The sequence below is a fragment of the Rousettus aegyptiacus genome, unplaced genomic scaffold, assembly GCF_014176215.1.
Source record: "Rousettus aegyptiacus isolate mRouAeg1 unplaced genomic scaffold, mRouAeg1.p scaffold_m13_p_4, whole genome shotgun sequence".
Taxonomy (NCBI): Eukaryota; Metazoa; Chordata; class Mammalia; order Chiroptera; family Pteropodidae; genus Rousettus; species Rousettus aegyptiacus.
In genome coordinates, this window is record NW_023416307.1 from 3,544,864 (window position 1) to 3,558,039 (window position 13,176).

Here is a 13,176-nt window from a genome sequence, read left to right on the forward strand (position 1 = left end):
GATGAATGGATGGTGGTGTAGTCACACGTGGGGTCCCACTCAGCAGCGAGAAGGAGCCTCCTACAACTGCATACACAGTGGGAATGAGTCTCACGAACTAATGTTAAGGAAAGAAACTAGGCACAGAAGAGCGTATGCCCTGTGACTCCACTGATACCAAGTTCAAAACAAGGTCAATGGAATCTACAGTGTTGGAGGGGGTGGTGAATGGAGGGAGCACAGGGGATTATCCTGTTCTGTTTTTGATCTGGGTGCTGTTTTCATGAGCACATTAACTTTGTAAAAGGATATCAAGCTCAGTCATCTACAGCCACGCCACCCTGAACACGCCCGATCCTGTCTGATCTTGGAAGCTAAGCAGGGTCGGGCCTGGTTAGTACTTGGATGGGAGACCACCTAGGAAGAACAGGTGCTATAGGTATAAAAAATAAAAAATAAGGGATTGTAAGCTGACAAGGCCCTTGCAATCTGTGAGGTCAACCAAGGGTTGCCTCACCTAAAAATAAATATATATATATATAAATATATATATCTCAAGCTTGATATATGTAGTTTTTCTATGTAGATGTATTATTGTTCAATAAAAAGTTTACATTAAAAACAATTGATATTAGCTACCTTTGAACAGAGAAGGGGGAGGACAAGAGAGGGTGACTTTTCTTTGGCAACATGCCCTCCTATACTGTTTGGATTGTTAGAGTATTTGCACGCAGGACACAGGATAAATGGATGGCGGCATGCTCACACCTGGGGTCCTACTCAGCAGCGAGAAGGAGCCTCCCGCAACTGCGTACACCACCCACGGGGGTGCACTCCTCCTGTTTTTTAATACTGATGGATTATTTGAGCACCGAGGTCACAGTCCTTTTTGTTTTCCTTTTCATACTTTTCCTGCATTCTTAAAAACAGTAAATATCATTTAAAGAGTTAAATATAAACTGACAAACTTTAAAAAACCCACGAAATCTAACAATGTCTTGAAAAAGTTGATTATTACACATTTTTTCTTCCAAAATATTTATTTCAAGTAGAAACTTACGTAATGTACTGTAGATAGGAAGACAGCCACATGTGAGACAGTTAAGTAAAAAACCTTGAGGGGTACACATATTTGGTCATCCAAATATAAAAAAAGTGAAAATAATTTTACATTAGATGCTTTGATAGAAAACAGTGTTATTCAAGTAACAAGCCCAAAGCAGTCCCTAACTTAAGAGTTCGAGCTTTTCTCTCTATTCATATACATAGCCCTTAGAGAACAATCATATATACATTTTTATCCCCTAAAAATCCATCTTTTTTATTTCTATTATTCCTACAGGAATTATTGCATTTTGTTTGTTTTTCATAAATAATGTTTTTTTCAGAATGCCACTAAACAACCCCCATAGACCCTTGGACAATATCTAAATCATTTTTACAAAAGCAGACATAGCTAAATAATGAGTCTTGGATTAAGTGAGAGGCACGGGTGGGTTATTATTCTCTGTGGGAGTAATCTGTCATTTGACCAGCGGAGTGACAGTGCTGATATGTGCTTTGAAAGTTGGCCCTACCAGATAAGAGGCCATGTTGACACAAACCTTCTCTTGGCCCTAGAATCCTTTCTCAGCGCTAAATGTGAGAGCCCTGAACCAGGGTCACCAGAAGGAAAAGTGAAAGCTGAGGTCTTGCCATGCGTGAGTGGAGTGTTGGCCAGAGACAGTCACAGCAGTCCCTGGCCCCGGTCCACCCAGGGCAACGCAGAGTGTCCAGGCACAAGCTCTTCTGAAAGAGCACGTGAGGCAGGTCGGGCGTGGGAGGGAGACCCCATTTATTTGGATGAGGAGCACAGGGCACTCTCCGGAGAGTGACGGCCAGGGAGCAGACCCTCACCATCACGGCCACCCTGGCCTCCGGCTCCCTGCCCTGGGTGTGCCAGCTCGCCTCGGCCCGGTCCTCCTGCGCCACTGTCCTCCGGGCCTTCCACCTCGCGGCACTGAAGGTTGGAGGGCCGGGCCTCCTCCTCACACTCTCCATCCTCCGAGTCCGAGTCGTCGTTGTAGAAGTGAATCGTGGCTTGCACCGGGAAACTGGCCAGTACCTTCTCCCCAGAACTCTGCAGATATTCCTGACGCTTCGAAATGGGTAAATAAAGTCTGATGTTTGAAAAACAAACACAGCATTAGTCAACTTGAAAAGGTCCAAACTTCACCTAGAGGATCTGTTCTTCCTAGAAGCAGCTAACTCCCTACACTCTTCTCTGGCTTTGCCTTCGCTGCACACTGCGGTTTTTGATTGATTGATTGATTTTTAAGTCACCAGAACACAAAACTGTGTGCAGATGGACCTGGTAAGGGATCCCACACTAGTTCAGAAGTAAAGTATAACCTGAGTGGGCAAATCAATTTAGTGGAAAAGCTGTGCTTCCGTGAAAGTGAAAGGAAATGAAAACATCAAATTCCAAGATTGCAAGGCTCGCTCCGACCCCCTGCAGGACCCGACCCATCCTGGGGAACACGCGTCCTGTTTAGGTCACACCCCCACGCACGGGGGATGTTGTGGCCCTCTGGGCTCTAGAAAAAACCAGACTCTGAAATCCTGCTCTAGAAGAGAAGCGGCTAATCTTTCTGGATGCCATGGTGAGGAGGAGGATCCCTTGCTTTTCCAGAACAGAAAAAAGCAACCCTGGCCATTTGTCTAGTAGAAAGAGAAAGGGGGTTGGAGTGGGAGGGCAGGAAAGGGAGGAAAAAAAAAAAAAAAAAGGAAAAAATAGAAAGGAAGGAAGAAAATAACTTGAATATATAAATTCGAAACCTCTGAATCCAGGCTTTGTGGCTTTAGGATTCCAGTTATACATGGAAAGTATTAAAAATTCCCCCACCCTTCCTCATAATCTCTTATCCTTGCACTGCTCCCTAATTTGTTTGCATTTCACCCCATGGTCTTCGGAAGAACTCATGGCGATTATCCTATCCATTGGTTGCTGTTTATTTGCAAAGCCGATTTCGGTTTCCTCCTCTTTGGACAGAGGAGAAAAACGGGGAAGAGAAAACACCCCGCTGTAAATCATGCGTGACGATTTTGAACTCTCTAATACTTCCAAGGGATCAGTGATTTTCCTCCGCCAAGGGACACTGGGCAACATGTGGAGACCTTCTCGTTGCCACAACCTAGGGGAAGCCACTGCATGCAGTGGGTAGAGGCCAGGGATGCTGTCCTCGTCCCCACAAGGGCCAGGACAGCCCCCACCACAAAGCATCGTCTATTGCAAGGTATCGGTAGTGCTGAGGTTCAGAAACTCTGCAACAGACAGAAAAAATCATGTAGGACAGAAATATAAGCAGTTTAGTGTTTGCCCATGTTAAAAATTAGGTGTTATGCTAAGGTGCAACGGTCCCCCCACTTATCTGTGGGGGATAAGTTCCAGGACCCCCATGGGATGCCTGAAACTGGGTGGCACCAAATTCTGCATACACTATATATATACAAACCTATGACGAAGGTCAGTTTATGAATCAGGCACAGTAAGAGGTTGACAACAATAATAAAATAGAACAACATACTGTAACAAAAGGTTTGTGAGTGGCTTAGGGGCCATTATTAAGTAGAATCAGGGTGACTTGAACACAAGCACTATGATACCCCGGTTCGATCTAGTCACCGCATCTCAGCCCAGTGAATTTTCCATTTAATATTTTCGGACTGCCGTTGATCGCGGGTAATCGAAACATGGGAAACCCAAATCGAATATAGGGGAGACTACCGTAATTACAGGCAAATTTGAATGCATAGGATGTCTGGAGCTTGTTTTAAAATAGACTAACAACAATTTTCAAAAGAAATTGTGGGAGAGGGTGACAAACATGATTAGATCCAAAAACGCTGATAATCATTGAGGCTGGTGCCGGGCACGTGGGGTTCATGGTACTGCTCGCCATGCTTTCGTGTGTGCTTGAAATTTTCTGAAATCAAGACAAAACAGGGTCTCCAGTTTGCAGGACACGCCTCTAGTCACCGCACTTTCAACCAATCAAAAAGTGGGGAGCGGCAGCAGAGCGTCTGCGTGAGAGGGTGGTGGCTGTCGTCCCCGGCGGATCGCCCGGGGACTCTACAAAAATACAGACACCGAGGCCTTTCCCCAGAACCAGGGTGTCAGAAGCCGGGGGTGAGCAACCCTGTGTCTGCCCTGCTACGGCTTCCCCAGCGACTGGGGATTAGTGACCACTGGTAGAAGGGACACTGGGAAAGCTTTCCTTTTCCAGAAATCGCTCTTTCACCAGTCAGGGGTAGGGGGCTGTAAGTTTCACCTCTAACAATTAGCATCTTTGGGTTTTTATTAAAGCTTCCGGCCTTTCAGGACACACAAGGTAAAAATCGTCTGAGAGGTGGGAGCGTGGACTAAGTCCATCCGAGAGACAGACAGAGACAGACTGAGGGAAACAGGAGAGAGGTGGACACAGAGGAACAAATAAAAGTCCTGAGCACTGGCCCTTGCCCGGCCAAGACCATGAAAGGACCACTGAGAGAGGGTGGGGGGACCAATTGTGGGGGAGCACCCACCTGACCTAGGCAGCAGGCATCCTGAGAAGGTCCTGTCTACTCTAGACGCTGTGCTAACTTCCATCCTGGGAGAGAACTAGGAATGGACCTACATATCTAAGTCAATAAGCAGATGTGCTTATACAATTCATATTCAACTATATTTAACACAAGACGATGCGTAGCAAGAGGTGTGAAAAAAGGTAGAAAGGAAAGGGAAGCCAATTCCAACTTGTAACTGAAACACTGAATGAATAAGTAAATAAACGGATTCCAGAAATCCCACCAAATATCCTTGAAGTTCCTTGGATAATAGGAACTAAATAGTATTGGAGAACACAAAATTGTTTTCCACTTTATTGAAAATGCATACCGTTGAAGATGCTAAAGTGTATTAATGCTTATATTAAAAGGACATAATGTACTTCTTACGGTGAAGTTATGTTACCTTACAGGATGCTGAAACCCAAAGGCCCCCTTTGATCCAGGAGTTTGTTGGTCACCCCCAGGCTCAGGCTGTAAAGACAGACACATACAAACACACACACAGTCAAGGAGCCTCTGAAGTCACATCCTGAAATTTAAAGAAATAAAACCTAAGTAGCCTGCACTTGTCAGTATCAGCACCGATTTTAGAGATAGTTTGAATGCCTGGGCAGGATTTGAGAAGCCCCTCTTCCTCCTACTGTCCCCGATGTCCAGGGATTCTGCAAGGAATTCAGAGATGGAAAGCGGAGTCTCACAGCCCCTCAGTTCAGCGGTTTTAAATCCAATAGTGAGAGACACACATGGAGGCAAGTTCCTACACTACGAAGCATCGCCCAGGAAGATGCTCGTGATTCCGAGTGGGGAGGAGGAGCAGGAAATCTTCACGGAGGGCCAGCACTGAGATGTCAGTGGCACTGGGTGTACAATTCAGAGACCACTCCCGGTGGAGCAGAGTGTTTGTTACATTCCAAGGGGCGGGGAAACTGAGCTCAGGTGGGGAAGGGTGAGAAGCTCAGTGTGGGATGAATGACAGGCCCTGTTGATAAAAGGCTCCAACAGGAAGCTGAGTCCCAGTTATGGAAAGCCTTGAACCTACTATGGAGTCTAGGTCTCATTCTGGAAATAGGCACTAAAGACCGTTACTAATTTCTGAGCCGGGAGTTCAACAATTGGATCTGTCTTTTAAGGGTAATGGAGCGGCTGGGAGCAGTGCCGAGCCTAGATTGGAAAGGTGAGGGCGTGGAGGCACATGGAAAAAGGCGATGAAGATTTAAACTCAGGTAACACTCGCCAGAAGGGAAGGCGAAGATGGATTCCAAGGACACTTCGGTAGCATCCAAAAGGGCCACGACCTTGTGAATATCATGACTCTTGAATAGCAAGAGTGGGGGAGGAGACAAGCAGAGAGAGCCAGGTCTGTCCTGCCTACCGGTGACCAGCGAGAGTACAAGGGCGGCGAAAACAGCCTTGCTCTGCCAGTCCGGGGCTGATCGCATGAGGCACTGGGCCTCGGTGGATTTGGCCTGGAGTGTGACCAGATTATCTAAGGGACTGAGGAGCCAGACACTGTCATTTGATCTTGATTTCTGAGAGCTGTAGTTACTGTGGGAAAGTGGGGAGTGGGCGTCTTGGGCTGGACCATCTGAGGATGACGTGGAAATGAGCCGAAAGGCGTTGGAGCAGAATCCCCGAGCCTTTGGGTTGCATGGAGTTTAGTGGCACCAGACAGGAAATGGGGCAAGACCTTCTGGGGCATGACAGTGAAGGCTTCTGAGGCTTGTTTGTCACCAGTGGTCACCACGCCCTTCCATCTTTTAGGGGACCTTGGGTGTACACATGTGGCCTTTGTGAACAATTGTCATTACATTTAATCAGCCGTAATTTTACAGTGAACCGTGGTGAGCTAGGGAAAAGGGAATGAGGCTCTTTGGAGCAGATTCTTCTCCAGGATGAAGTTCACTCTTTGGGGGCTCCAGGAAATCTGTGTTAAACTCTGTTTTTGATTGCTTAGGCGTATTCCACCCCTCTAAGCAATCCTAGGCTGTCAGAGGCGCTTTTACACCTTGTGATGGGAGAGGATTTAATGTGACGACGCAGACTTCGGTGGACATAAAGGCAGTGTTAACTGGTACAGAGAACTAGCTTCTTTTAAGCAAATCATTCTAACTAGACTTTGTGAAACACACAGTACAACTTTACGAACTATAAAAACTTTACCTACAAACCTACACAGCTCTAAGAATTTACACCACAAATATCCTCTTATTAAAGATCCTTTTGTGATGATGGAAATGACTAAATAGTCACACTTTTCTAATTCAAGGGGAACAGAGTCGTATACACATTAAGAACGTTGTTTAAGATGTGTGTGTGTGTGTGAGTGTGTGTGTGTGTGTGTGTGTGTGTGTTTTCTTAGGGACGAGAGAACAGCCACAACAAGCAGAGGCGGTCAGGAGGGTCTGGCCTTCCGCCCACCCGCGTGCATGTCCGACTTGGCTAAAGCTAAGGAACGGAAGCCCGCGAGATGGGTGGGCGGGCCAGGGAGAATACAGTGCCTTGAACCTCCTTCCAGGAAATTGCGTCCCTTGCAGGGCCAGCAAGAAGCCAGGAGGGAAATGGAACAGAGGTCAGCAAAGGTTTAGGCTGTCGTTCATCTTTTCCCAGGCAAAGGAGGAGGGCGGCACTTCACGGGGCTGGAGGGGCACCCACTGAGTGAGGGCCACCCACTGAGTGAGGGCCGCTCGGCTGCTCAGGGCGCAGGGAATAGCAGCCTTTCCTCGAATTTCTCCAGAAATGCCTAACACGGTTCTGGAGCCGAGGAAGTCTCCAGCTTTGTCGAGAGAGGGCGCTGTTGAGAAAGAAGCGGCCTCTCCTTGCGCGGCGCGGCGCTCGCCCTGCCAGGGCTCCCGGAGGCCGTGCGCGGTACTCGGGGCTGGCGGCCTCCCGCCGCTGACCTCTCCTCCCGGCCAACCGGGCTCTGCCAAGAGCTGGCCCTGGGGGAGCGGGCCAGCGAGCGCTACATTCCCCTTGAACACTCATCCTCCATACCCACCCCCAAATCCATGGACACAACTGCTCCATCCAGTGCCATGAAGATCAACTGGAAAGTTGCTACAGCTTTAATATTTTCCTGAAATCTTCATTTTTCTCACAAATGGTCTGCTCATCACAATAGGGGAAAAAAACCACCTGCCTTACATTAGGAAGTATGTTATCGTATTTTTATTCTTTCAACCGATAGGTTCCATATACATTTCATTTAAAAGAAAATTGGATAATTGTAAGCTTCTATGTTCTCCCTCTCCCAAGCACCTTTTAAGTCTTATTGTTTAAGAACTTAGGTTTGAATGCAGAAGGAATTATTTTCCATTATTTAGATATTGCATGGATTTAGTAATAATTTGGGCTACAAACTCATATTCCTGTTAATTTGATATTTGCTTCATCCTTTAAATAATAGTAACAGAATTAAAACTCCCATTTTTCAGACTAATTTAACAGAGTAGTCTAAATATCAAAATACAGTGAAAGGTCAGCTCTTCTGCACCTGAGTTTCTTATCGTATTACAAATAACTGCACACTAAGCCATATACCATGAGTGTTATGTAAACTAAATGCATGGTCCATTCTAGCTTCACTAACTCTCCAGCATTTTAAAAGTCATCCATATATATTTGAATATATAACAAGGAAAGGTAAATGCCATGAAAGCAAGCCATTACTTCAATTAAGTACAAAGCGATTTAGTTACTAATGTGGGAAACAAAAGAACAGTGGTGGCGATTAATCTTTGCCAGCTAAGTCCTTCACTGGAGTGTATTTGCTCAGACAACATGAGTTACCCCGGGAGTCCTTGCATACAGAGCCGAATGTGCTTCAGAAGGGGCCAGACAGTGGGTGAGGGCTTTTAACCACACCTTCTGGGCATCCTAGACTGGTCTCTGCTCTTGTTTGCACTGTGGCTCCAGCCTGATGCTAATGGCACACTCACCTTTTCTCTAAAACAAGGGGACCGAGGCAGCCTTCTCTCCGCCTCTCTCTACCTGCGGGTGTGCAGAAAAAAAATCCAGCATGGAAGAAATCTCTCATGCTCATGAAACAGCTGTGCCAGAGTGACTTTGCTTTTTAAGAAAGGAGAAGTGAGCAGGAGCCCAAACTCCATGTGACTCAGGTCTGATTAGCACCTTGCTGGCCAGGCTCCTACTGGGACTCTTCTGCATTAAATGACCAAGGGAAGGACAGGCCCAAGGGGCCTTTCCTAGTCCCTTTATTTCAGAGATGGTGCCACTTTCTGGCTGAACTGGTGGATACCTACAGTGTCCACACTTCGCCTTACCCGGCTTCCGGTTCTGGTCCGCTCAGCATCTCCTGGCGTCAGGGTCCAAGGCCTCCATGGCATCGGGCTGGAATGGCAGGGACCAGGAGTGAACCTCAGGATTCAAGGCTGTCCTTTAAAATTATGTCCTAAGAGTTGCCATTCTTATCATTTCTAATGTCTGCCTGAAGAGTCACTGGACACCCCAGAATGTGGCTACATACTGCTTTTTTGCGTTTTTTCCTCCTGCCTCCTTCCTCCCGGTCCCTGGGCTTTGAGAAGTCCCAATCTGGTACAATTAACAGGGGACACAGTAGTTGAGGGATTTCTCTCTCCACCTGGCTGGACTCTTCAATTCAGATCCGCACCCCGCCACCGTGGCTGGCTACCTTGTCGCTCATTAATCTCAACCGCGCGACCTCGGTTATTGAAGGATCTTGACTCTACATACAGAGATGATTCTGCGATACGCGAAGGGTTTCGCCTCTCTGGCTGCCGGGCCCTTCCACACCTTCCCGGCTACCTGGATTTCCTTAAACCTTACTGGTGCACGGGGACAGCGAACGCTGAGCCCCCAGCACAAGGCAAACCAAAGACTGTGACCAAGACTGACAGTCGACGCGAGGGGTCCCCCTGCTAGCCTCGCCAAGGGGCCCCGAGACGTCAAAGTTCCCAGCCCGGTGAATTTCAGATCTAAACGCGCACCCTTTGGTCCTCTGCACTTCAAGCCGTGCGCCGGAGTCCTGAGGACTCCGCGTCCCCGTCTCTGGCCAGGAGCGTGCCCCGCGTCGCGGTGGGGTTCGGGGACTCAGCGCCGGCGGGGCACCCCGCTCTGCGTTCCCAGCACCGCCGCGCCGCGCGCCTCTCGACGCGCCCAGCAGGGCCGCGGGGGACACCCTCACCTCTCCGGCCCGCGCGGCGGCGGCGGCCTCCGGGGACCGTCCGCGGGGCAGTGACAGACACGACCCCGTGCCTCTCGGGCTCCGGCCGCAGCCTCGGGTCGCATGGTGCCCTCGGAGCCCGCGACCCTCCGGCCGCGCCAGCGACTCGGCCGCGCCCGTAACCGCTCGGGCGAGGGCGCTCACCTACCCGCGCGCTCCGCGCCAGGTTTAAAAACTGGAGGGGGAGGGGAGGGGACACGGGAAACCGGAGGGGGCGGGGAGGGCACTGGAGAAGCTCCGGGAGGGGACAGGGGAAGCCAGAGAGGGGGAGGGGACAAGGAAAGCTCCCGGAGGGAGCGCGGCGGCGGGACCCGGGGTTGGGGGGGCTATCAGGGAGGGGACTCGGGAAGCCCGAGACATGGGTGGGGAGGGGACAAAGGAAACCCAGGGAGGGTCGCCAAGGGCCGCGGCGAGGAAGCGCGGGGAGGGGACGGCGGGAAGTGGCACGGGAAGCCCGGGGAGGCGGACACGTGGGGGCGGGGCCACGGGCGTTTCCGTTGGGGGCCCTCCCTCCGGATAGCGGTGGTGGGGTGCACGCCGAGGAGCCTCCTCCGCCAGGTGTTGGGGCCAAGGCTTCTTCCCACCCTTTCGGGGTTCCCGGGAGCCATTGGGGTTCTGGTTCCTGCGCGAGCATCTAGGTCCCCAGATTTCGGAGCACCTCGCGCCACCACTTTAAAGCGGCCTCGGGGTTTTGGGGGCGGCTACAGCAGCCTCGGGACCGCGTGGACCCGCCCTGCCTTCGGCGTGGACTGCGGGCGCCGCGACGGCGACGTTTGACCCCAGTGGAGAGGAGAGCGAGAGGAAGAGAGGACCCTTCCCGCGGATGGGCCCCGAGGGCTGGGACGTGGCTTTTCATGGGGCTGGCTGGGATCGTCCTCTGGTGAGCCCCGGGCCCGGCTCAGACAGCACCTGTGCGGGGCCCGGGCACTCTTGCCGCGGCGGCAGGGCTCGCGGCGAGCGCAGCAGCGCGGCCCCCCGCGTCGCCAGCGCCGCGTCAGGGTGGGCGCGAGGCTGGTGTGTCTGGACCGCAGTGCCCAGCGGCAGAGCGCGGAAGGCCGCGGGCCCGGACTCCCGGCTGTCGCTCAGATAGGACGCCCAGTGCCCCACAGAGTCTGCGTTCCAGAACTGGAGCTCGCCTGATGTAATTTAAATTCATAGATTAAAAAAATAACAATCAAAGAACTTCAGAAATTAAAATGTTTCCACTTTTTTCTTTAAAAGCAACAGATTTCGACAGTTAACCCTAATTAAAGGCAAACAAGGGGGGGAATGAATAAGTAACCTTTCTATATAAAATTGTGTACAAGCGATTTAAAAAGACACCGAATATAATGGAGGGATGGGGAAAAGCAAGAAACGTTAAGGGGCAACATTGCGACGAGATACCATATTTAATCTACCGAGGCAGAAACGATTTTATAAGAGGAGAGTGTAACTGCATATGGGTGCCTGAAAATGAGTGTCTTCCAGGTAGCTGGTGATATCGTAATCCGTGTACCTTTCTGAGAAGGACTGACAACTTCAAACCACGTGCCTTAGAAATGGTCACCTCTAGGCCTAGTCACCCTACTTCCCTGTCTGTACTAAAGATGTATTTCGAAATGAGAATGAGATAGATTTAATCACAGAGAGGTGTTCCTCGAAGTCTTATTTATAACGTTGAAAAAGGTGTCTAACGTATAGCAGTGGTGAAATTAATGAGGGGGTCGCCACGCGGCTAATTAAAATGTTTACTGAGTTTTGAACAGCACGGGAAAATATACACGACATGTTAAAAAGAACAAAATCTTGACTAAGATCAAAACTGTGTACAAAACAGAAGTGGCCACTGAATACTAGGACTACTAAGGATTTAAAACAGTTAAAAATATTTTCTAAATTTTCAACAATAAGCATATGTTACTTTTTTATTGTGGTAAAATATACATAAGATTTACCATTTTAATCATTTTCGAATACAATTCAGTGACATTAAGTGTACTTACATTGTTTTGCAACCATCACCACCATCCATTTCCAGAAGTTCTGAAATTCTGTACCCATTAAACGCTAACTCCCCATTTCGCTCTTCCCTCGGCCCCTGGGGACCCCATCCTACCTTCTGTCTCTCTGGATTTGACTATTCCAGGCGCCTCATATACCGGGAATCATCTGTCCTTTTGTGAAGCATATAGTAATATTATAAATTATCCATTTAATCTTCACCCCAACTCTGCGAATAGGCATTATTTTCATTTTACAGAATAAGAAACTGGGGTTCAGAGAGCTTAAATAACTGGTGCGACGTCCTCATCTGTTGAGAAAGCCAGCCCTGATGTCGCTGTGGGAGACATGGGCTTTGGAAACTGGATGCCACCAAAAATAAATTTAAAGGGGGAAGGACCTGACACAGTATTTTTTTTTTCTCCTGCCAAGTACATGTAAGGCCACAATGACCAAATGCGGGACAAAATAAGCAACAAAATAAACTAGTATGGGATTATAACCAACACCAAAGTATATAATAAATATCGGTGAGCTCACACTGATATCAACGAATATCGAGAACTGAATAAATGGGGAGAAGACTTAAGTCTCCTTAACAGAAGAGTTCCAAATAATTTACATAGATACTGCACAAAGCATAAAGTCAATAATTATGCATGTTTTTGATGACAATGTATTTAATGAAAAGTAAATTCATCGATAATATAGAATAAAAGTAATGGGTTTGTTTTTTAAAAATTTCTTTCTGCAGTTAGAAGAATGCAAATACAGTAAAAGAAACTGCTGTTGAGATAGTTGGGAATTCAAAGGATTTTTGTGTTATCATAGGTTATAATTACTTATTAAACTTTTCAAGGTCCAGGGAAAATCTTTATGAGAGGAAGTAATTTGGCAAAGGGTAAAGAAATCTTATGAAACTTAATTAGGCCCACGGTTTATAAATTGGGAAAAACTGCATAACTTCAGGTGCGTGAATTCCTGCCTGAGGGGGCAAGCGATGTGGGAAATAGATAAAACTGAGATTCTACTTCTTGCTCTGCTCTCTTTAATTAAAAATTTTTTTTCATATGCTGACTTTCAGTCGTTGCCTAGAAACAAAGAGTAAAGATGTTAACTCTCCCGGTTTCCGGCTGGCCTAGGAGAAGGATTCCAAAAGTCAGAACATCTAAGAGGGCGGAATATTTTTACATAAACAGTGTTGAAGACAAGCAGGGGAGGACTATTTCCTTTCCTTCTGTTTAGGCAGCCCCTATTTCCTGTTATCCGCTCCACAGAGTGCTCTGCAGCCCTGAATGCTGATTTGGAAGTGACAAGATGTGTTTTTGCTGTTGATATTGTAATTTTCTAAAGGATTTTTTAGAGACCAAAAAATACATATATATATATTTGATCCATGGGAATAAGATAGGTTTGGCTTTCTGATT

At 48.1% G+C, this 13,176-nt stretch overlaps 1 protein-coding gene and 1 pseudogene across 3 annotated transcripts; one reads left to right on the forward strand and one right to left on the reverse strand.

Annotated features, from left to right (window-relative positions):
- The first annotated feature begins 302 nt into the window (after positions 1–302).
- LOC118602080 lies at positions 303–421 on the forward strand (annotated as a pseudogene).
- Positions 422–1,015: 594 nt separating this feature from the next.
- Positions 1,016–10,182, reverse strand: RIPPLY3 (ripply transcriptional repressor 3). Of its 3 annotated transcripts, none has more exons than XM_016123345.2 (4): positions 9,728–10,182; positions 8,847–8,913; positions 4,970–5,037; positions 1,016–2,138 (listed from the first exon to the last, which is right to left on the reverse strand). In XM_016123345.2, the coding sequence occupies exons 1-4, from the start codon at positions 9,829–9,831 to the stop codon at positions 1,814–1,816; spliced, it is 564 nt and encodes a 187-aa protein (XP_015978831.2). In that variant the 5' UTR covers positions 9,832–10,182; the 3' UTR covers positions 1,016–1,813. The 3 variants fall into 3 exon arrangements, with proteins under 3 accessions (XP_015978831.2, XP_015978830.2, XP_015978832.2); XM_016123344.2 differs by having other exon boundaries at positions 8,826–8,913; XM_016123346.2 differs by lacking the exon at positions 9,728–10,182 and adding an exon at positions 9,531–9,704 and having other exon boundaries at positions 8,826–8,913.
- Between the last annotated feature and the right edge of the window lie 2,994 nt (positions 10,183–13,176).